We start from the raw sequence: 21,290 nt of genomic DNA, 5'->3' as shown, positions 1-21,290 counted from the left end.
TCGGAGCCCCCATCTCGCTCCCGGCGTGGAGTGGGGGGGCTGCCCGGCTGCTGTATCTTAAAAAAAAAATTAAAAAAAAAAAAAAAATATCCCATTCGGGGGCTTGTGGGGGTTCAAAGCAAGTGCGTGATTACAAGAGCAGCCAGAATGCCGCGTACGTTTATTTTATTTTTTTTTTTTTTTCCCTTGGAATTTTCATTTACATAATCAGGCGGGAGATGGGAAGGGGCCTGGCTTGCATCAGGAGTAGGGTTGGTAGTGCCCCCGTGGACAGCCTCTGGACCTGATCAGGCATACGCTAAAATAAGTTACTGAGCAAAAATAAGTTGAGTAGTCATTTCACTGGTTGCAGGGTGCCCGGGGTTTTAATATGCCCTTATTCTGACACCCCTCCCTTTCCAGCTATGAAATGATTTGTGAGGTTGCCAAATACTCTTCACCTGTTCACTTCCACATACCTTTTTTTTTTTTTTTTTTTTTTTCCTTCCTCCACTAAATTTTGGTTGCTGCACCTCTGTGTCCAGGCCGTGGCCAGCTGTGCCAAATGTTGATTTGGAGAAAACTCAGGCAGCTGAGTTGTGAATACTTGAAAATTGGAACTAGAAACTGCTGACACACTGACTTACTGAAACGGATTTTGTTCTTCATTTTGTTCTTTCTCTCCTCATCTGCGATGGTCTTATGACCACTCATTGTTTTGTTTCATTAACAAGTGGTGTCAGGAGTCTTGAGTCATACAAGGTCAGCTATAACACGTTGCTCTTGAGAAGGCTTCCTCTGCATGTCATTCTGAAATACTTAATTTTTAGGCCTTGACTCAGCCAAGAATCCCATCCTATCAGTTTTCTCTGGGATGAAGTACTCATGGTTAATATTCTTAACAGCGTATTTGAAAGTTATAGTGGAAGTTGTGGTGGTTACAAATACTTGCGTGTAGTAAAATCCTTTTTGATCCCTTTCGGCAAACTCAGTTGTGGAATTTCTGTAAAGATTCCTACAAGGATTCTTGTGTTCCCGACTTGCGCAGAACTTGAGCAGTTACATCTGCCAGACATCTGAGGCTCCAGGATGTGAGGATAACAGTGATTTTTAGTATAGCAGTTAATTTCAACAATATCGGTAACAACAAAAACATTCCTTTTCAAGCTGGAGTTTTGCCCGCTCTCGTTCTTGGGGGACTCCGTGCACTGTGCTGACTTTGTGCCACCGTGGCTGCAGATGAAGCCTTAGGTGGGTCAGTTGTTGCAGGAGATGTAAGGCTTTCCACCCTCGGGAAGGAGGACGCATGAGTCAGAGGAGGAGTGAGGCTAGCGTTCTTCCCGGAGGAGCGGGTGCAGTAGGAGGGAGTCCCTCTGCTCGCTCCACAGCTGGAGTGTATTTGTTGAGCTGGGTACAGCATGCTCTTCCCATCTCTCAGTGGGCCTTCAAGGCTTCTCTTGGGGCGTTGTAGGCAGGGTCCTCAAAAGCAATGGGTCTCTGGCCAGAGATTTAAAAAAAAAAAAAAAATGTTGAGGAAGATGAGGTGGTTCGGTCTGGACTGTCCTGGGCTTCCAGCTTCAGTGGAATTGCACTTAAATTGCAGTCTTGCTTCACTTCAGAACCGTAAGGCCTAGAAATGAACTTGAGAAATAAAAAGGAAAGCTGAGTGTGCAGCATAACCTCAGGGTTTGATGAGTTGGAGCCCTCAGCAAGTACTGTACTGCTCAGGTCTCAAGCTAGTGCTGGGTCTCCCAGGAACTCTGAAGTACGGAAGTTTCTCAGTGGGCAGGAGGCCATTTGCCAGTGGTGGTGGAAGGGTGCTTGCAGGAATGCATTTCTTCCCAGTTTTATCACCTTTCCAAAGCTAAAGAGCACGTGTAGGGAGGTGTTGGTTACTATTTTGAAATGAAGTGAGGAAATGCAATTTCCAACTGGACTAGTGCATGTCCTTTTGGAAAATGGCTTTTTTTTTCTTTTCCCCTTCACTAGAGATGGCGTTTGGGAAGAGGGTGGGAAGGAGGGCTGCTGGTGTTGCAGGCCTGGGAGCTGATGGAGATGATAGGGGTTGGCCCTCGTTCACAGTATGGATTCTGAACTTCAACAAATCTTGTAACAAAGGCAGCAGATCCCTCTGTCTTGAAGCATCCTGGGAATTAATTTTCTTTCCTCTGTGTGACCTGGAAATAGTAGCTGATGAAATAGTTCCCCAGCTTGCCAGTGATCTTTAGTACAGTATATTTTCCTTACATAGTATCTGCATATACTTTTGCTTTGTTTTGTTATCTGTACATCACAGTGTTGTATGTGAGAGTCAGTGGCAGCTGGTACTTTCTCCTTAACCCTTCTTGCTGTGGCTTCCAGCAAATAAGCATGTGCTTTTGTATGTCAGACACTAGATGTTTTCCTATTTTAAAGTGTCTGCTTGAGGAAACTGGATATGTTTGGGACTGATTACAGCTTTCTGCAATCAGAAGTTTAACATTTCACATTCTAATTCTTGCCTTTTGTTGCTTTTGGCTTTCTTCTAGGCTACGGAGAGCTAAATGGTAACGCAGGAGAAAGAGAAGTGTCATTAAAGGGCCTGTGCTCTGATGAAACCACCACCCCAGGATCCAGGGTACCCAATGGCAGCCAGCAGCTCGTAGACACCAACGTGACCCCAAAGCAGACTGTGAAGGCCAGTGCTTTGGGGAAAGCTGGAATCAAACCCAAGAACTTCATTCAGAAAAATAGCATGGACAAAAAGAATGAGAAGTCCTATGAAAATAAACTTAGAGAAAGCCAGTCCTCAGACAAGCCAGAAGGAGTGTCTATTCCAAATGGTGTGGTAACCAATAATTCTAGCTACATCACAAATGGCTACGTAGGCAAAGGGGCCGATAACGATGGTAGCGGCTCTGAGAGTGGATATACTACGCCTAAAAAACGGAAAGGCAGGCGCAACAGTGCCAAGGGTTGTGAGAACTTGAATCTAGTACAGGACAAAATAATGCAACAGGAGGTCAGTGCACCAACCTTAAAACAGGAACTTGAGAGTTTCAAGCCTGATTATAGTGAACAAAAGGGGAACCGAATTGAAAATACTAAGCCTGTTTGGAAATACGAGGCTGGGGCTGGTGGAGCAGGCCGGGGAAAGCCTGGGCTTGGGGATGTACAGCGAAAAAACTCTGATGCCAAACCTGGGATTAGCAGCAAGAAGTTTGATGACCGGCCCAAAGGGAAACATGCCTCGTCGGCTACATCTAAAGAGGACTCATGGACCTTATTTAAACCACCCCCAGTTTTTCCAGTGGACAATAGCAGTGCTAAAATTGTTCCCAAAATAAGTTATGCAAGTAAAGTTAAAGAAAACCTCAACAAAGCAGCTCAAACCCCATCCACGTCGTCGTCGTCATCTTCGTCATCTGCCGGGGAAACTCAGGCCCAAACATCAAGTCGACTGTCCCAAGTCCCCATGTCTGCTATGAAATCTGTGACTTCTGCTAGCTTCTCGAATGGGCCAATTCTAGCAGGGACTGATGGAAGTGTGTATTCTCCAGGGACCCAGCCACTGCTCTCAACTGCTGCTAGTACTGTACCATCAACCTCCTCTGAGTCAGTACCCCAGGACATGAGTACAACTTCAACAGCTCTCGAACAAAAGAAATCTAGCCTTTTTATCTACCCTTCAAATATGCAAACTGTGCTTCTGGGTACAGCGCAAGTCGATTTCCCATCGCAGACGAATCAGCAGAACCTGGGAGATATCTTCCAGAATCAGTGGGGCTTGTCCTTCATAAACGAGCCCAGCGCTGGACCCGAAACTGTTGTGGGGAAATCTGCGGATAATCAGTTAATGGAAGTGACATTTCAAGGGGAATATCCTGCCACTTTGGTTTCACAGTGTGCTGAAATCATTCCCTCAGGAACTGAACAACCTGTGTTTCCTAAGGCTTATGAGCTGGATAAACGGACTAGCCCTCAAATTCTTAGTGCTATTCTTAAGCCTGGGACTGCTGTTGAGGGTGGTGTCTTAGCTTTGGAGTCGCATCACACAGGTGACCTACAAAAGGCAGACACCGGTAGCCAAGGTGCTTTAGTGTTTCTTTCAAAAGACTATGAAATAGAGAATCCTCTGGCCTCTCCTACGAACAATTTGCTAGCCTCCGCCAAAGAACAGAGGTACCAGAGAGGCCTAGAAAGGAAAGATAGCTGGGGTTCTTTTGACCTGAGGGCTGCTATTATGTATCACACTAAAGGTAATGGCTTAACTTGCTGCCTTGGGCATTCTCTCTTTTTTTCTTTTTTTTTTTAATTTTATTTTTTCAAGTGCAATATGCTAACATGGTATATTCCTTACAGCAATTCTGATTGTTTTAAAAATGAGCTTTTTGCTTGCATAGCTCTAATGGCAATAAGGATTTGCAAAGCTATTCAAATGATTGTTTAATTAACGTTAAGAGGTATTTGTTGCCCTATTCCTGTGGACAAGCGTAAGTGATGTTGATAGGGATGATACTTAGCTAGTGTGTTTTACATTTTAATTCCTGTGGAACGAGCAGGTCCTCTTAAGCTTCTTGGCAATGGAAGGAGTTAAATGTGTAGGTTCACCTGCTCTCTTCCAGCTTTACCAGGTGATATTCTGTCACTGAAAAGGCTTCATAGTCTGTACTCGCACGTCTACCACCAAAGTGTTGTGGCTTCTCCCCAGGCAGATCAGGCCATGAAATCATGGCTTTGAAGGAAGAAAAAAAATTATTCCTACGGCGTTTCATGGTGTGATCTAATTTATTTTTTTAAGCGAATCACACACACACACACACACACGCTTTTCCCCTGCCCTTCTTGAGTATTATGGCAATGGCAAGACAAATCTTTGCTTATCAATTCTTCTATAAGCTGCAGATTGAATTTTCTCCTTGTCTTTGTAAGCCAAATCTTTCAAATTATTTTATTGCTTTCATGGAGTCCTTTGTAGTCCAGCTCCTTTTTTTCCTGTTTTTTGGAGACTGAAATGATTCAAACCCAATAGAGACACTTTAAACTGGGAACGAAGAGAGGGAAGCCTGTGGGATGGCTTGCTTTCTGCTTTATCCTCAGCCCCAGGAGCTCCAAGGTCTTTTGGCAGTTCTTGGCTTTTGGTCCCAGCTCGGCATTAACACGAGTGGTTGCGTGTTCCCTTTTGGCACGGTGTTACTTACCTACCCTTGACGAACACGGGCAGTTCCTTTTTTATTTGCCCCTGCTTCCCTCTCCTGCATCCCCCTACCCTGAAGGGAAAAAGGTGGTCATCCATTTTTTGTTTACTGTTCCACATACATACATGGACAATGTGTTGCTCCCCTCTGCAGAGGGGTTGGTATTGGCAAATTTGCTGTGTTTTGACCTACTGCAAAGTTCTTATATTACCTGTTCACAAACTCTCTGTCTAGCATACAGAAACTTAGCTGCCTTCCTTTAGTAATAGCAAGCCCAGTCATTTAAAAATAATAACTCCAAATATTTTTTCCAGGTCATCTTACTCTCATGATGTTAACATTTTAAGCTCTAGTATTCTTGAGAACAGTGTTCATCTATTGATTTTATCTGGGTCCTCTACCCTCTGCTCAGTCTATTCCAGTATTAAAGCAAGCTTTCCATTTTCATTTCTTGTGTCTGCCTGCAGGCTAAATCCCAGTTTCCCATCAGAAAACGGGGGTACCGCAAAGTATAGCATGGTGTAGAAGGGATGTCCTAGGCAATCCTTTTCTTAAGTTTGTAGATTTTCCCAACGCATAAGTTTGTCTCTTTTTGTTTTTGTCAGCCTGAACTTTCTTGTAGAAAAGCAACTCTGTACATACAGCCTCAGCAAGACTCATCAGCTCTCCTTTTCTCACTAGCTGTGTGAAAGACAGACCCCAGTAAAACAATAGTAACAACAGGAAAATAAAGAACACTCCCTTCCCATGTCCTCTTAAGGAGGTGTTAACTTCAAAGTCTGGCTGCGTTTAGTTCTTCTAAACACAGGAGTTAATTCCATTCAATGGCAAGAATGGACACCTAAAGCACTCCTTAAAATACTGATTTCTGCTCTTTCCATGCTTCTGCATGTGAATGGTCTCGCTTTGAGCATCCAGAGCAAGCGCCCTTGTGATGCCCTGGGGAAACAGGTTCCTGCCCCACCGCTCCTCTGTGCCGATTTATTTTTCAAGCTCTATCTGTGCCAACTTCAAGGTGTTACTTAGAGGTAAAAGACGATGGATGTTTCTAATGGGTGTTCTCATTAATGCAGTGGTAGGGGTGCTCCACAGCTTGAGCTTGTCTTTCTCCTACTTAGTCTTCAGATGCTGTTGCTGGTTTACAGAGCAGGAGATCAGTCCAGGTCTTAGTACAGACTTCTGTGATGATGTTGGGTGTTGCATTTCTGTGCGTGTTCGAGTCTGTTGGGGTGAGTTGGGTTAAGGGGTATTGGGAGGAATGGTGCTTTCCTCTGCCCCATGCAGGTGGAAAATGCTGTCCTGTCCTCACGGCTGTGAACCACGGGTGAGCTCCTGTGGCACAGTGTGCTGCAAAACATCTAGAAAATGGAGCTGCCAGGGTGTGTTTGCAGGACAGCAGTGCGAGGGTTAATTCCCACACCATTCTCTCCGTTTATCTTGGGCTGTTCTCCTGAGGTCCTACTCCTAGCCGACCAGTTCCTCTGCAATAGGAAAGGAAAAATTTCACTTGCTTATTTTTCACAAGCTGCCTTCCCCTCCTCCCTGCTCAGAAGAGCGTTTGGGTTTGCCTGGGCTGGTGTTAGGGTGTCCCGGGCAGTTGGATCCTCAGATTGTTTGGTTTTGATTTCGAGAGGAGGGTGAACTTCTCCCTCTTCAGATTGATCTGTTTGCTTTTGAGCAAAGTCTCGATAGTTTGATCTTCAAATCTGCCCTGCCTCTGGGGTTATGGACACAAAGAGAAACAATTGTGGGGCAAGGACAGGGGTGAACCTGGAGCACTGGTGGGGTCCTGGTGCATTCCCTACCTTGAGCTCCCCCATGTAGTTCAGTGCAAGCTACCTGTGGTGCGAGGATGAAGCTTTGGGTATTGCAGTGAGGAATGGGCTCTAGCATGAGTGGTTGCAGTGCTTCGACCTGTCTGTCACAAGCTTGCACCCTTTTTTGCACTGTTTCTGTAGCTGTGATCAGGTTATTTGGATCCTCATCTTGGACTGTAAATAGGCTGTGGGAAAGCCTCCAGCTTACTCAGTAGCTTTGTTCCAGCAAACCAGGCTTTCCTGTGCGTGGTTTGTCCAGTGACTGCAAAGGGTGTTATAGGTTGTAATTGCTTCACAGCTTCCCTGGGAAAGCATGGATGGAGGAGGTAACGCGCAGGGTGTGCTGGCTCTGGTACAGTAATCCTCTTTAAACCACCACAGCACCCTGCGTGCTGGCAAGGCTGTGCTGGGGTGTAAGGCTGGGTGGCTGCAGAGCAGAGTGAGGTCTTGGTGAAAGAAGCTGTGCTCGTTTGCATGTGCCCAGATTGCTATTTCCCCAGAAGTCAGGGTACTGGGAATGTGCTGGCAAGGCTGATGATGCACCCTCCTGTTCCTCTCTTCGATACTTTTTGTGCTGGTTTCCTCTGTGCCCCTGCTCTGTGCCTTGCTTTTTTTTTTTTTTTTTTTTTAAAGGGTAGAAAGACTCTCTTGGATCATCTGATCTGTTTGACTGTAAAACAGGATCCTTCAACGTGGCTGCTTTCATTGACAGCACGTGCCACTCGGTGTTTGTGACAGTGCCTTGAAACACTCGCAGGTGACATACCTGATTAGCAAGGTAGATCTGATGTAGTCGCGCACTGGTGGGCCTACTGTTTATGTGGTTGGAGGCAGGGACCGTAGCTTAGTATGGGAGGCTGGAAGGACCAGGAAGAGGCGACAATCTCGCTTAGAGACATCTGTCCCTATCACTTAAAACTGAACCTCTGCTTGAGAGTGGCGTTGCCAAAATCCTCATTTTTTTTGAGGTAAGACTGGTCCTCACAGATTTTTTTTTTTTTTGGTCCTTCAGAAGAGGAGGCTGGGTGTATCTTGGCTCTACTTCGATGGAAATCAGTATCTTCTTACTGCTTTAGTCCTCCTTTTAAAGATAGCTGGATGAAATGTTTCATATCGGAATAATTCCATTGTGTTTGGGCAGTTGTGGTCTTCCAGGCCAGGTTTTCTGTCACTTACACTGGGCTGTATATGGCAAGCTTTGTGGTGGGAAGCTCAGTAGTTTGCTTGTCCTTAGCTAAAAAGCAAATAATCGAGGTCTCCAGTTCAGCTGCACAGTAGCAAAGACCACATAGGTGGAGGAGAGGAAACTGCAGTGTTTCCTTCTTCTGTCTTGCCCCTAAGTTTCTGCCTGTGCTGCTGCTTTGTTCCTTCTCAGCATCTCGGTTGCGCCAGTATCTCTGCTTGCGTGAAGAAGCAGAAGAGCAGCATGGAAAATAGAGCAAGGCAGCGTGGGCCAGCCAGGAGTGGCATTCGCCGGAATGGTGAACTGGGTCAGAAGAAATAGCAGAGCTGTGAATTCAGCAATTTTCATCCTTTACATTAGGAGAGGAAAAAAAAAAAAGCCTTGGTTTCCCATCCCCCATGGTGGGAAGGGGTTAGATCTCAGTCTGTTGCTTATGGTCTTGTGGGGCAAAAGCTGATTTAATTCTCCTTCAAGTCTCTGCTTTTTCCAGTTGTCAGGATGAGTACAGCATATTTGGTACAGCGGTAGGTCTCCACAGCATTGAATTTTTAGTCTTTGCTTTGTTTCCAGGGCAATTTCCTAACTTAATCGTTGTGTCCTGCAGTTAGAAGCAGAAAAATAAGATGAGGATGGTCCCTCTTTGATACCTTTTTTTTTTTTTAGCACTTCATTTTAGGGACAATTGTCAGTTTATATGTTAGATTTATTAGAACAAAGAACTAGTACTGTGGCATTGTGCAGACACTTCTGCTTGCAGGGGCAGCCTCTCTAGCAAGGAAAATGTGTGTAAAAGTGCCTGTCTTAACAAGTTATCACAGAAAGACTTTTTTCCCCTCCAAGGTTATGTACCAGTCCTGCTATAAAGTTTATTGACCTATGAGGAATCTCAGCACAATTCACCAGAGTGTTCCTGACATCAAAGCCTTCCTCCACTGACCCTTTGTTTCGATGACAGTCCCCAGAAAAAAATGGTTTCTCTCCCTAGAGCTCTTTAGGTGGATGCGGCTGGGGCTGTTTGCCCCAGGCAGTTCCTCAGCAAACGGTGAGCCAGAGGGCTGTGGAGAGGCTGGCTAATTGTAAAAAATTCTGGAAAACCTGAGGTTGGAAGGGGCACAGGAGGTGACCTAGTTCTGCCCCGGCTCAGAGCAGGGCTGGCTTTGACTCCGCGTTGTGCAAGGGTTTGTTGATGGCATTTTCTCCAGCTGGGTTGGAGTCCGCTGAGAAGGAAGCATGCCATTTCCCTGGCCATGTGTCCTGTTTTGGGAATGGTGGCTCCTGTCGTCAGGTCTTGACCACCTTCTGCTTTGGAAAAAGGCAGTACTAGGTTTTGGGTCAGTATCTGAGAGAGGTGGACTAATGGTGAAGATATCCCTTTTCCCATGCAGGGGTGAGCAATTGTAAGAATCCTTGCTTGAACTCGCCCTGGAAGCTTTATCTAGGGGAAATGGGCTCAAGAAAAGAGTTCCTTGAGCCCAAGGAAGGAGGGCTGAAAGCAGCCTTGGGGCCTCTTACATGACCAGCTCATGGGGGCTGCCTTTTCTTCCAGCCTGCATCCCTGTGCTTACTGCTCCGGTTAGCTGGAGCCAGGCGTTAACGCAGTGGTGGCTCTGCTGAGCTGCCTGTCCACCAGGTTGGTAACTGAGGTCTGTCCAGCCACTGTTACAGTGGTCATGGCACTTGTCACAGCATCTTGTGATGGTCATAGGTGACCACAGCCCTTAACTGATCCAGAACTGGGAGGTAAACTCACTCTAATAATATTATCCAGTAAAGCAGAATAAATCACAAAATTCCATCTTAAGATTGAAGGCAAACCTTTCTTTTCCTAGTTTTCTGTTGCAGTTAGCCCAAGACTTATTTTTTGTTTTCCTCTGTGAAGTTGTTTCAGTTGGTAAATGTGCTTAACCTGTGCTATCCCATATCCATGTGCTGCTGGCCAGGTAGAGGGGAGGACCTTGCTCTTGCTCTTCTGATGGCAGATGATATTCAGTAACAATTGATATCGCATCCAGTTTACTGATGGTTTTTGTTTTTGTAGCTTTGTCAGGCTGTGCATCTGCCAGCCAACGTGTCCAGGTGTTTGGGATTTACAGGACACTTAACACCACCTTCTCTCCTACCCCTCTTTCTGAAGGAGAAGGAAGATTGAAGTCTGAAAAGGTTGGGAAGTTTGGGTGTTGGTTTGTTAGTTTTTTTTAAAACAGAATTTTGACAACTTAGAAATTTTTTGGTGTGTTTTTGATAGTATCTCACTGTCTGTCTTATTGCCAGGCTCATCTTAATACAAGCAGTTCACATTCTTGTGGTGTCCAATGAAGTTAGGATCAAATGGAAGTGCAAAAGAAAGCATGATCTTTTGCGTGGAGATAGAGTAGTGGGCAGCGCTTCAGCCCCTGTCTTGTATTTGATGCTCAAACATTGCTCTAATGTGGAGGAACCAACAGCTTCAGAGTAGTTTTCTGTCCCCTGCCTTTGAGGAAAGCTGTTAAAATAGGTGATGTTCTTCAGCCATTGGGAAATGATGCATCTAACTTCACTGAATGGAAAACTAGCTCTGCTGGAGGTAATTTTAGTAGCTGGTTCGTTTTACTTCTGGGGAATCTGCATCTGGCAGATGAGGGAGGTAGTCCCTTGCTAGGTTGCTTATATCCCTGGGGGTGTTAGAATCTGGTTACTATTCCCAAAGCACTTAGGGTTCCCCCGATGAAAGTGCCAAGTATTGCTGTTATTATTGTGACGCAAAAATAACAGACCTCGTAAAATTTTGTCAGGCCCTTCCTTACAAAAGACTTAATTGTGCAGAGAGGGCTGGCAATATTTATTTGCATGCAATTTCCTGCCCCAGGGAGCTTGAGGCTGTAGCAGACAAAGGACAGATGAAGGGTTGGAGAAGGGATGCGAACATGCAAGCGATTGATCGAGGTGACACTTGGCACACATCATGCTGAGGCCATGAGTTTTGTAGGGTTTTTTTCTTCTTCCTTTCCCATGCCTGTTAGTTTACTTATTGCCTTGTTTTGTGCTTTACTGCACATACCGTTCGGCGTAATCCATTGCCATTCTCTGTTCCTAGCCCCTACCGAGGTCTAGTCACCCTCCCTTCTGGCAGAAAGTAGACTTGAAAGATTGTTCTTGCAGGTTGTGTTCCTACTAAATGTTCCTTTTCTATAATTTTGTCTCTTAAACTTGGGCAGAGGATACAGTTAGTGTCTTTATAAATATTCTAGCTCACAAAATTCCAACTTGATAGTGGCTAAATGGTAGTTATTTTAAATAGGTCTCTAAAGATGTGACTTAATTTGGGGGATATCTTAAAGGGAAGAGCATTCTGTTTCTTAATGTGAATAAAAAGAGCATTTAACTTTGCTGTTATTTCTTAGGTAAACAAAAGCATGTGCTCTTTCAGCGAGAATTGGGGAGGGTTTGTTTGTCTTTAGCCCACAAGTGTGTTGTAGAAGTAAATTGGGGAAAGCAAACCAAGCAGGCAGCCGGATGTCTCGAGCATCACACCTTGTTCTCAGATGATATGTTGGCAGCAGTTTTGCAGTGATGTTAGAAGAGTAATCTTTGCATGGTGTGCTTCAGCAGATGGATGCATGCTGTGAACCATGAGAAACTCGCTTTGTCCAGCGGTTCTGATTTCACACACGCTAAGCGTCAACTCGTAAAAATCATCTCTCCAGGCTACTTGTTGAGGCTGTAATGTGTGAAGCAGTGTTGGAGTCGGAGTAGCAAAGCCTGGAGTTAGACTGTGATTTGTAGGTGTGGAGAATGGCGATGACATTTCTGATGCTCAGTTTGGCCATCTGACCCTTAAGACCATGTTACAGCCATCTCACTGCCTTTTATTGCTGGATAATTCATGTCAAATTCATGCAGCCCTGTGGGCTGGGTTGGGGCTGCGCTGCTGGGCTGGATGGGATTGGCTTTGTCTGAAAGCCTCAGCACAACGGCAGCAGTGTCCTGCCATGGTCGGAAAATTAAAGCATGTTTGGAGTTGTCTCTAATGGCAGCATCAATCTGCATAATAATAGTAATGGTCTTCTCATTTTGCCTCCACAGAAATGGAATCGGTTTGGAATTTGCAGAAGCAAGGTAAGGATATTGGAAAGAATAAATAAACCAAATTTCTCTGTCCTGGTCTGTCTGTTGGGATGGGTGATGAGAGTGGATTGTCTTGGTGTCCGGGGATGCCTGGGTTTAGTTCTTCAGTGCCTACTGTTTGTAGTCTGGGTTTATCTGTGTTTTGGATCGCTAGAAGTCAGGACAGTAAGCTTTACTGTAATGGCGGGGTGTTCAGAGAGAAGCAGAGTCTCTAAGAGAGCAATAAAAACAGCGTCAAACTAGATTTAATGAGTCTTTCCCTTCCACGTGTACAAAATTGCTTTCTGTTTCTGGTGTTGGGTGTCACACCCAAGAATTAAGTTGTAAATTCTGGTGCATCCCCACAATTCACCTGTGAAGATGTTCTGTGTTAGCTTGTGGGGAGAGCGGGTACGTGGAGACTCGTGTGCTGCTGCCCTGGGGTGTGACGTGGGGAGCAGGGACTGCTCTGCTAGAGTCAGCCAGGGCTCCTGAGTGCATTTGCAGGAGGTGGTGTCACTGGGGGTCCTAAGGAAAAGTTCGTTAGCGGCTGAGTACCTTGCAGATCTCTTGTGACTGTCTTCAGCCACAGGTCCTGAAAGCAGCTTGTCGAAAACTTAGGATTTTGCTTTCTTTCCAGATCCCAAAAGGATAATCACTTACGATGAAGCCATGGATCGCCCGGATCAATGAAGGTAGCAAGACAAGACTGCCTGTTATAACCTTTCTGCAGCATTTGTGCTGTTCGTGGGGGACAAAAGGCTTTTATGCTCCTTCTAAATCTTCAGTGCAGCAGAGGAACCATAACTAGAATCACAGGATAATATATACAAATATATATATAGTTATTTAAAAATGGCAACTGAAAGTAATTAGACTTCTTAAGGAATCTGAAAATTTATTTCAACGAGACTACACACGTGATTATTTAATCTCCGGTACTGAATAGATTTTTTTCGTTTTTTTGTTTTGTTTTTGTTTAAAGAGTGAATGCAAGTGATTAACGAATACAGACTCAATTTACAAGCCCGGTTCTAAAGTTCCTGCTGTTGTCTACATGGGCAACAGCAACCCACTGGAGAGGCATTTCCACTTGACAAGGTTTCTGTTTCTTGTTCTGTGACTGTAGTGACACACTAATCACAGGGAAATCAGGATGATTCACCATCCTTCCATCTCCCCTTTCCCTTCCACCTTCCCTATTTGTGTTTTGGGGTTTTTTTTTCTGTTCTGTTTTCCACTGAATGCTGGAGAAACGCCTTGAAGTTTGCAGAGTTTCTTTTTTTTTTCCAGAGAATTATAATCCGCATGTTTTGCCAGGAGTAAAGCAGCAATCCTATGCTGGAGATGTTGTCTTAAAGCATCATTCTTCTGGGGGAAAGATGGTAATACTGCAGTTCTAGGATGCATGGTGAAGTCACACAGTTGACCTGGCTCCGGTTACATGTTGGACTATTGCAACTGAAGTTATTTCATTTTAAAAGACAACATGCAAAAATAAGCAATCTGTTTAGGCATCTAATATGGAAAAAAAAAAAAAAAAACAACAAAAAAACCACTGTTCCCACAGTTTAATGCCATTGTATTACTGGGAGCAAAAAAAAAAAAAAAAAAGAGTATCTTCTGCTTTCAACTGTAGGTGCTTCATATTTGCTCTGTCTGTCTCCTAACACTAAATGTGCCGGATTTTTTTCCCATTTTCATTGGAAAACTGAAGAGGAATTAAGTTCTGCTAACTTTCACCCTTCTTGAATGATTTTTTTTCTCTTAAAAAAAATTTTTTTTTCAAAAGAAAAAAAAAAGGAAAAAAGAAAAGAAAAAAAAAAAGAAAAATGGGAATTTGAATCCTTTTCAATTTGTCCATAGAATGCCAATGGCTGGGCTTCCTGCACCTGCCCATTGGAAATGCTCTTTTATATTTTAATGCAGTCTGTGTATTTCCGGGCTCTGCTTCTAATTATCTCTTAATAAAAATATATTTTATTACAAAAATGGAGGGCTTAGGAATGAAAATAAAAATTTAAAAATGAAAAAAAAATAAAAATCCCAAGGAAAGGAAGGCTTCCTAGCAGTGGTAGAGAAGGCTGAGCAGACTGCAGGCTCCAGCTGTGTAACCCGCTCTGTCCCATTGCAGCTTGTTTAGCATGTCCAAATCATCTTGGGGTTGGGTAGTTTTTCTGGGTTTTTTAAAAGGTGGAAAGTTCACAGGGTCCAGTGCAAGAGCGAGCAATGAGTGAAGCAAAAATGGGTTTTCTGACCTACCCAAGTTCCATATGTACCCAATGCTCATCGTGGGTGTTTGTGGCCAAATGTTGGCTCATGTATGTCTGGGTATCGAGGTCAGCAGCAGCTGGTGTTTCCTAAAATTTGACTGGATCCTATGGGGCATTACAGGAAGCAGATAAGCCCAAAACTTTTGCCTACCCCTTGTGCTTAGATTTATCCACTTTTTTTTTGTTTTGTTTTGGGTTTTTTTGTTTTGTTTTTGTTAACTAGGAGTATGTAGCATGCGTTTTTTAATTGTTTTTATTCTTTTAATAAGATTGTTCCTGAATGAGACGCTTAGGTTCATGGTGGGACAATGAAACTTAATTCTGTACCTTTTGTAAGATTACTAGCTTTCTGCCACGCTTAGTTTTAAAAGTTTGACTATGGATTGCCTACTCCATTTTATGTATAAAATACTATATAGTATAATACCGTAGTGTAATACTATATAGTAATCATGTATTGTATCAGTCCAGGTTCAGAAATGTGTGGTTGGCCAGTCGCAAATAGTTCTGTTTCACCTATAAACTGTACCAGCTTTACAGGTGTGTGTAACTTTCAGATGTATAACATGTTTACAGATGTGTCCGACATCTAGTCCTCTGACGTTCCTATTTTTAATTCTGTTGAGTCTCCCAACTGCTTGCCAAAAGTCGGAATCGCCTCCAGCTCTGCTGCGGAAGAGCTGGGGTGTTCCTGAGCTTTAAAGTGTTGAACAAACTGGATGGTGGGACTGGGAAAATTAAGGTGGAAGAAATGGTTTGGTTTGGGTTGGGTTTTTTTTTATTATTTTCAAAAAGTTGAAGGCTAATAGCAAAGTTTCCAGTTTGTTTTACTGGCTTTAAGGCTCTGCTGTGTATTTATTTGCCTTGTGTAGTCACTTGTCGCCTTAAGGGCTGGGTTCCATAAAAAAAAAAAAAAGAAAAAAAAAGAAAAAAAAAAAAAAGACAAAAACAAACCCTGTTTTGCTTACCTGGGGTCTGTGCTGTCCTGGTACCCCTGCCCCCAGATCCGCTCTCGGGGCTGGCACGATGCAGAAGCGGAACAGCAATAACCCATGCTGAATCTGACCCTGCGCGTTTAGAGAGATCCGAGTCTTGCTGAATATTTGAGGACGCTCATCTTGGCCTAGTCCAGTCTATCTTCTAAATAGCGAAAGAAGTGCTGAAAGAAACACGGTTCAAGTGATGGGTTGGGTTGGTTTTTTCCCCGATGTTCGTCCCTGCTGCTTTGCCTCGCTGCGCATGGTCCCTTGCCGGCAGGACCCATCCAGAAACACCCTCTGCAGCTTCTCTGCTGTATTTCTGACCATCCTGTCTTCAAATGTCTGTCTGTCTGTCTCCATGAGCTCCACGGCGTGTGCTCAGCGCTGAGCATTTAGGAAATTCTCTCTCTGAGCTCCTGTAGCTCCGGCTCACTGGTGCAGGCGGTATTTCTGGGATAGACTATTGCCTAGAGCCAGGCAGGACCGTGGAAGAAACTTCCTCGTGCTGTCGTGTAACTCGCCCTGTCGCTGTCTGCAGTCCTCCCGAAGTCCTCACACAATTCTTTACTGAGCACTTATTAAAAATTAAGATTTAATCTGTTTTCTGATTATTTTTTGTGTAAACTTATAAAAAAAAAGAAAAAAGAAAAAAAAACTGAAATTGAGCTGTGACTAATTTAGCACATTTAAATAATGCTAAGGTGTTACTGATAAGTCTCATGTTCTGTTTTGTTTTTGTTTGACTCAGAGTATTAGTACTGTAGCATAAACCAAATACAGCCCGGGAAGGGGTGCAGCCGCCTTCTCTCCTGGGTCTGCACCCAAGGGTGTCTGTGCGTGCGGGGGGGGGGGGGGGGGGGCATCTTACTTGTGTAAGGAGAGCGAGCGTGTATTTATTTGTGCCATTGTTTTCATTACACTGAGTAAAGTAAGTTTTAAAACAAAACCCCTTAAATATGTGTAGTATCAGAAAGTGGCACTAAGGGTGAGATCATGACCTATTTTTTTATTAGCTCTGAAGATACTAATTCAGGTTAAGGCTTCTCTCCCGTTTCTGTTCCCGTCGTGGGTCTGACGAGTCCCTTTCCTCCGGTTCCCTTGCTGAGGCTGTCTGTTGGAGTAAGGATTCCTGCACGGGCAGGGACTGTCTCCTTTCTCCTCTGGTCTTTCCCCACCGCTCCTCCTCTGCCGGCAGGTCCTTTCGGGTGTCTCTTGTCCAGGACCTCGCGTAACGGAGGCTGGAGTGCGTAGCGCTGGCCAGATCCAGCACGGGATCTGCTTTCTCTTTGGTGGATCAGGGAGTGTTTCGTCTGTTCCAAGAGATGATTTAAAAGCTGCTCCATGCTCCCGTCTCTGGTGAGGGTGGTTTGGGGACCTTCAGCCTTTCCGCTCCCTCCCACTCCACCTGTCTGGTGGATTGGCAACTCAATGGCTTTCAAGGTTTGGTTGGAGTTTGGTTTTGGTTTAAACCCACCTTGGTCATCCATGAAACCCGTTCTCGTTGTTAGAAATCTCTCGTCTCTTTGACAACGTGGGTAGCTCCAGGGCGTGGATTCTGTCGCTAACCCACTTCAAACCGTTGCCCTTTCTGAACTGTAAATCCCGCTGTTTGCCTTTCATAGCTGCTGTGAACTTCTTTGAAATGTGGGAAAAAAACCCAAATCTCATTAGATTGTGAGTATGCCAGCTAGTTGGCGGCTGGGAGCGGGTGATGGGGTGAACCAGCTAGCTAAATCGAAAGGAAAATCGCTTCCTGCTAGGGGGGAAAAAAAAAAAAAGAGAGATGGAAGTTGTCCTCTCAGTTGCATGTGTAATTAGTGCTTTTCACCTTCAAGACAGTGTTACCATAGCATGATAGAATCCTTTCCAGAAGTGGCCGGTGGGTGACCTCAGGGACATCTGGGAGTGATGGCATTCACAGACGTGTTTCAGAACTGCTGGTAGTTTTCCTGTGCATTCAGTTTTTGCTCTTGATTCGGCGTTTTCAGTAAACTGCTATGGTGTCCGAAGCTTTCAGGAGTCTCGTCCCTAGAAGATTTTTCTGTACGTACGTCCGTAGTGATTTGTTTTCCTTACAGAGGCTGTTTACAAGGGAGATGGTCGAGGTCAGGAGGGGAGAGAACAAGGCTACACCTAATTTAAAGCTGCTACACATTTTCACACCGGTGCGTAAGGCAGGAGGAGGGCTGGGGCTGGAGGAGCGTTAGCATGGTGGAGTAGCCGAAGAAGCCAGAGTAATGCTAGCTTTGGCCACTGCAAGAACATTTTTTCCATGCGAAAAGGCCCTAGCGCAAGCAGTTGAGAAGCAGGAACCTGGGCTGGTGCGAAGCAGAAGATCTCGGTCTGCGCTGCCGGACGCGCTGCCTTCCAGAGATTACAGAGCTTTAGACATTTGCACAATACGTGTTACACCACAGGGTAAGGCTGGCTTCCTTGTATCCTGCTCGAGATCCTCAAAAGTGGCATCGCTCAGCAGCACGACACCGAAGCAGTGGACGTCTGGGGAGGTACAAGAGAGCTCCGCAGTGGCCTTGTGTTTGAGGCATGAGACCCTCGGAGGCACGCTGCTGGGGGTGTCGGGCTGTTTTCTGTCCTGGGACAGGAGCAAAAATCATACCTGTGCTTTCACCAGGGGATGCTGAGCTGTATTTATCTTGACTGTTAATCGGAAAGCTTCATATAATGTGTCCAGAGCTCTAAAGCCATTTTGTAAGATAGCAGTATCCCTTTTCTACAGCCTTATTGATGAGTAGAGTATCTTTAAAAAGAAGAAGAAAAAAAATAGTTCATTTCTTTCTGTGGTATGAAACTTGTGTACTGCAAACATATGAACGTTTAGCAAAAACACAACTTACAGTTTTCTTAAAAAAAAAACAAAAAAAAACCAACAAAAAAAACCCTGTCTGCTTTCCATACAGTCTTTCCTCAGGTGCTAAATAAGGGTTCCAAAAATGGATACTGCTTTAGGAGTTTCTGCTTTATTCTTAAAATACATATTTTTTTGCTTAGGTGTTGTAAAGATATTTTAACAAGAATGTTTTTTTAATGTAAATAAGATTGTGTCTTTAATTTTTGTTTTATCTCCTTTTTGTCTATATTGAATAGTCTAATTTTCATTTTATCCTTTTGAGAAGGACCCTCTTATGACCTTCCTTGAAGACATTTCATTAAGTGTTGCTGCATTTGAGAACGAATCTACAACTGTTCATTGTTTTGGATTAATGCTGCTGCTGCTATAAGTAACCCTGAAAATCAAGAATGTGTGATGCACTTTTTTTTTACATGACCATATAGTTGCTCTGCAGATAGTTGAACCCTCCTGTAACACAGCCACTAACTCTGCGGGTAGCATAGGAACTGGGGGAGCTGGGGTGTAGGAGAGGGGTGTACCTGATTTTGGTGCTGACCTACGGGAATTTCTATGCAAAAGCAAGCAAAGGAGAACTCTTAACTTGAGAGAACACTGTGCTGTTTTTTTTTTTTTCTTCTTTCCTTCCTTTTCTCAAGCTGCTATTGGAAGGGTAGTACAAATCCCTGAGGTTTTCAACTTCTCCTTCCTCGATGGCTGGTGGTGCGGGAGAGATGCCTGAGTAACTTGTAAGGTAGAAAAATCTCAATCGACTATTGTCTCGTCTCCGGTTTTAATATTTTTGTTTTCTGTTTGAATCTATCTACAGAAGGAAATTGTTCATCTCTGCAAAAAGATCTTTTTAATGCTTTATCTCAATGTGAAGTTAACCAGCAGTATTAAAGATTGCAAGGCCTCCTTCCTGCCCACACCCCTGGTGTTGCGGTGTCGTAGCCTCCTTCTCCAGCTGCCCTCGGCTGCTGGGGAGCGGTCGGTGCCCGGAGTCGGATGTTTTCCAAGAAAAAAAAAAGCGAGGCCAGGCCATCTACCCAGCCGAAACCTGACGGCTGAGGCGTGAAAGCCCACGGCTTAGGGAGTAGTGGAGAGAGGTCCTGCTGCATCGAGGGGCTGCCACGGGGCACGGGCAGATCCAGAACCTCTTGTCTTCATGGGTCACACCTGGACCGCCACAGGGGGACGCGTACCGTGAAGGGGGAGTTTATTGGAGGGGGGAGAAAGGGAATTTACTTGACTATTTATAGAAGATCCTTTAGGAAAATGAAGTACCTCTGTAAAGTGAGGGAAGAGTAAGGAAGGTCCAAAGTCGTGTAGGAAAAACGCTTGGGGATTACAACTGCCTGGAAAATAGTACCTAAATAGCATAGGCCAGAACTCTCTGCCTGTTTAATTAGTTTATTCAGCATCAGGTTTTTTTTGGCCAGCGTTTGCTCTTCTACACACAGGTGTGTGTGTACATCTGACTAAATGTGCCTTGCATGTGTGCTTAGTCTTTCTGAAGAGAGTTTGTAGTGGTGCGTGAGCTGCTGGGACGTGGCGTGGGACGGCCAGGCTCCCGGCGGGCAGCACAATGACCGTGCCCCATCTACAGTCGAGGGTTCGTTAACGTCCCGGTGACCCATCGGATGGAAATGAGACTTGGACTCGAGCCTGCGTAGTGGCTGTCTTACAGTTTGGGGACGATGTCCTGTGGGGTGGCACCTTTCCTTTGCTAGCACAAGCTGTCTTCTGTGACTTTGGAGGGGAGTGGGGGGGAGAGAAAGAGAAGCTGCTTTGCTGTTCTCCTGCGGACAAAAATAAGCATTGCCATGCTTTGCCTGCAAAGCCCAAACAAGTGAAGGTCTGGAACCGGCTTTGCTCTGGAGTTAGGGCTCTCTGCGGCACCGGGGATCCCGTTACCCGGGGGATTTATTCCCTTCCAGGTTGTGGTTCTTGTTACTGTGGGGTTTTTTCAGTTTTTTTGTAAAGGAGAAGTAAACAACGCCTTGCTTAAAGTTAACAAAATAGAAACGCTTAAGTTTGCAGTCAGTGACTCAGAATACGAAGCTGTGCAATTCTTGTTTCTTCATCTCTCTCCCGACTCACTCGCCCCAATGTGTGATTTCTGTCCGAGTCTTTCTGTACTTCTGCCACTGTAAATGTGAAAGCTTGCTTGCGTTATTTTTTAGAAATGCATTTTGCACACTCGGGTTTCGCTGAAGCTCCGTGAAAAGGTTAGTTTGAAGCAGATGAATAAAGCTATGCACATGTTTTGAAAGTTTAATTTGTGTCTCATTACCAGAAGTGACTTATCTGCCCTCTTTTGCATTCCTGTGCTGTCATTGCCTGCATTATCTTCACCATCTCGGAGGGTATGATGTAAGGTGACAGTTCTTTGCTGACAGCTGTAGCAGAAAACTGGCGCTTCTTGATTATTTTAGTAGCCTCTCTCTCTCTCCTTTGCTTTCTCTGTATCTCTCTGTATAGCTATATAAATATATATATTATTTTTTTATTTTAAAGAGCCTACTTTAGTAATTGAATTGGAGGGAGCGGGGTGTGCTGGCTTGTGTTTCAGATACACTTCATACTGTCGGATGAACGAGTGCCCTTTTTTTCTCTGGTCGAGAGCGTGGCGGTGGTACCCACCGGCATCCCACCGGGTGTGCGGGTGGCAACGGGGACGGGGAGCGCGTGGCCGGACCCCACGCGAAGCAGCTTTGAGGAGGGGGTGGAGATCCATCTGCTGCGTTGCAGGCTGGTGGCATGGGCAAACTTGAGGCTTCTGGTGACAAAATTAACTGAAGAGAAGCCCTGCTGTTGCGTATTCCCACTGTGAGGTGAGAGGGACAGGCTTCCTCGCTGTCCCTGCTGCGGGGGCTGTAGTCCATGGCCTGCTGGAGTGGAGGGGGGGGTCCCGCCAGTCTCTGGGGCGGGAGCTTTATTTTTGTTT

General features: G+C 44.9%; 1 protein-coding gene across 4 annotated transcripts in view; it reads left to right on the top strand.

The window, feature by feature from the left end:
- The first annotated feature begins 88 nt into the window (after nt 1-88).
- Nucleotides 89-21,290, top strand: part of NUFIP2 (nuclear fragile X mental retardation protein interacting protein 2) — a 36,832-nt gene continuing 15,630 nt past the window's right edge. Inside the window, exons 1-5 of one of the 4 annotated variants that reach the window (XM_010573674.1) lie at nt 89-154; nt 2,508-4,217; nt 12,219-12,251; nt 12,880-12,934; nt 13,533-15,413. In XM_010573674.1, the coding sequence (XP_010571976.1) occupies nt 148-154; nt 2,508-4,217; nt 12,219-12,251; nt 12,880-12,932 (1,803 nt within the window). In that variant the 5' untranslated portion in view covers nt 89-147 and the 3' untranslated portion in view covers nt 12,933-12,934; nt 13,533-15,413. Of the gene's footprint in view, nt 155-2,507; nt 4,218-12,218; nt 12,252-12,879; nt 15,414-21,290 lie in introns of those variants that run through there. The other 3 variants (XM_010573673.1, XM_010573675.1, XM_010573672.1) reach the window with 3 other exon arrangements.

This window comes from Haliaeetus leucocephalus, unplaced genomic scaffold, assembly GCF_000737465.1.
Source record: "Haliaeetus leucocephalus isolate CR32 unplaced genomic scaffold, Haliaeetus_leucocephalus-4.0 Scaffold395, whole genome shotgun sequence".
NCBI lineage: Eukaryota > Metazoa > Chordata > Aves > Accipitriformes > Accipitridae > Haliaeetus > Haliaeetus leucocephalus.
This window is presented reverse-complemented; position numbering and strand designations above follow the sequence as displayed.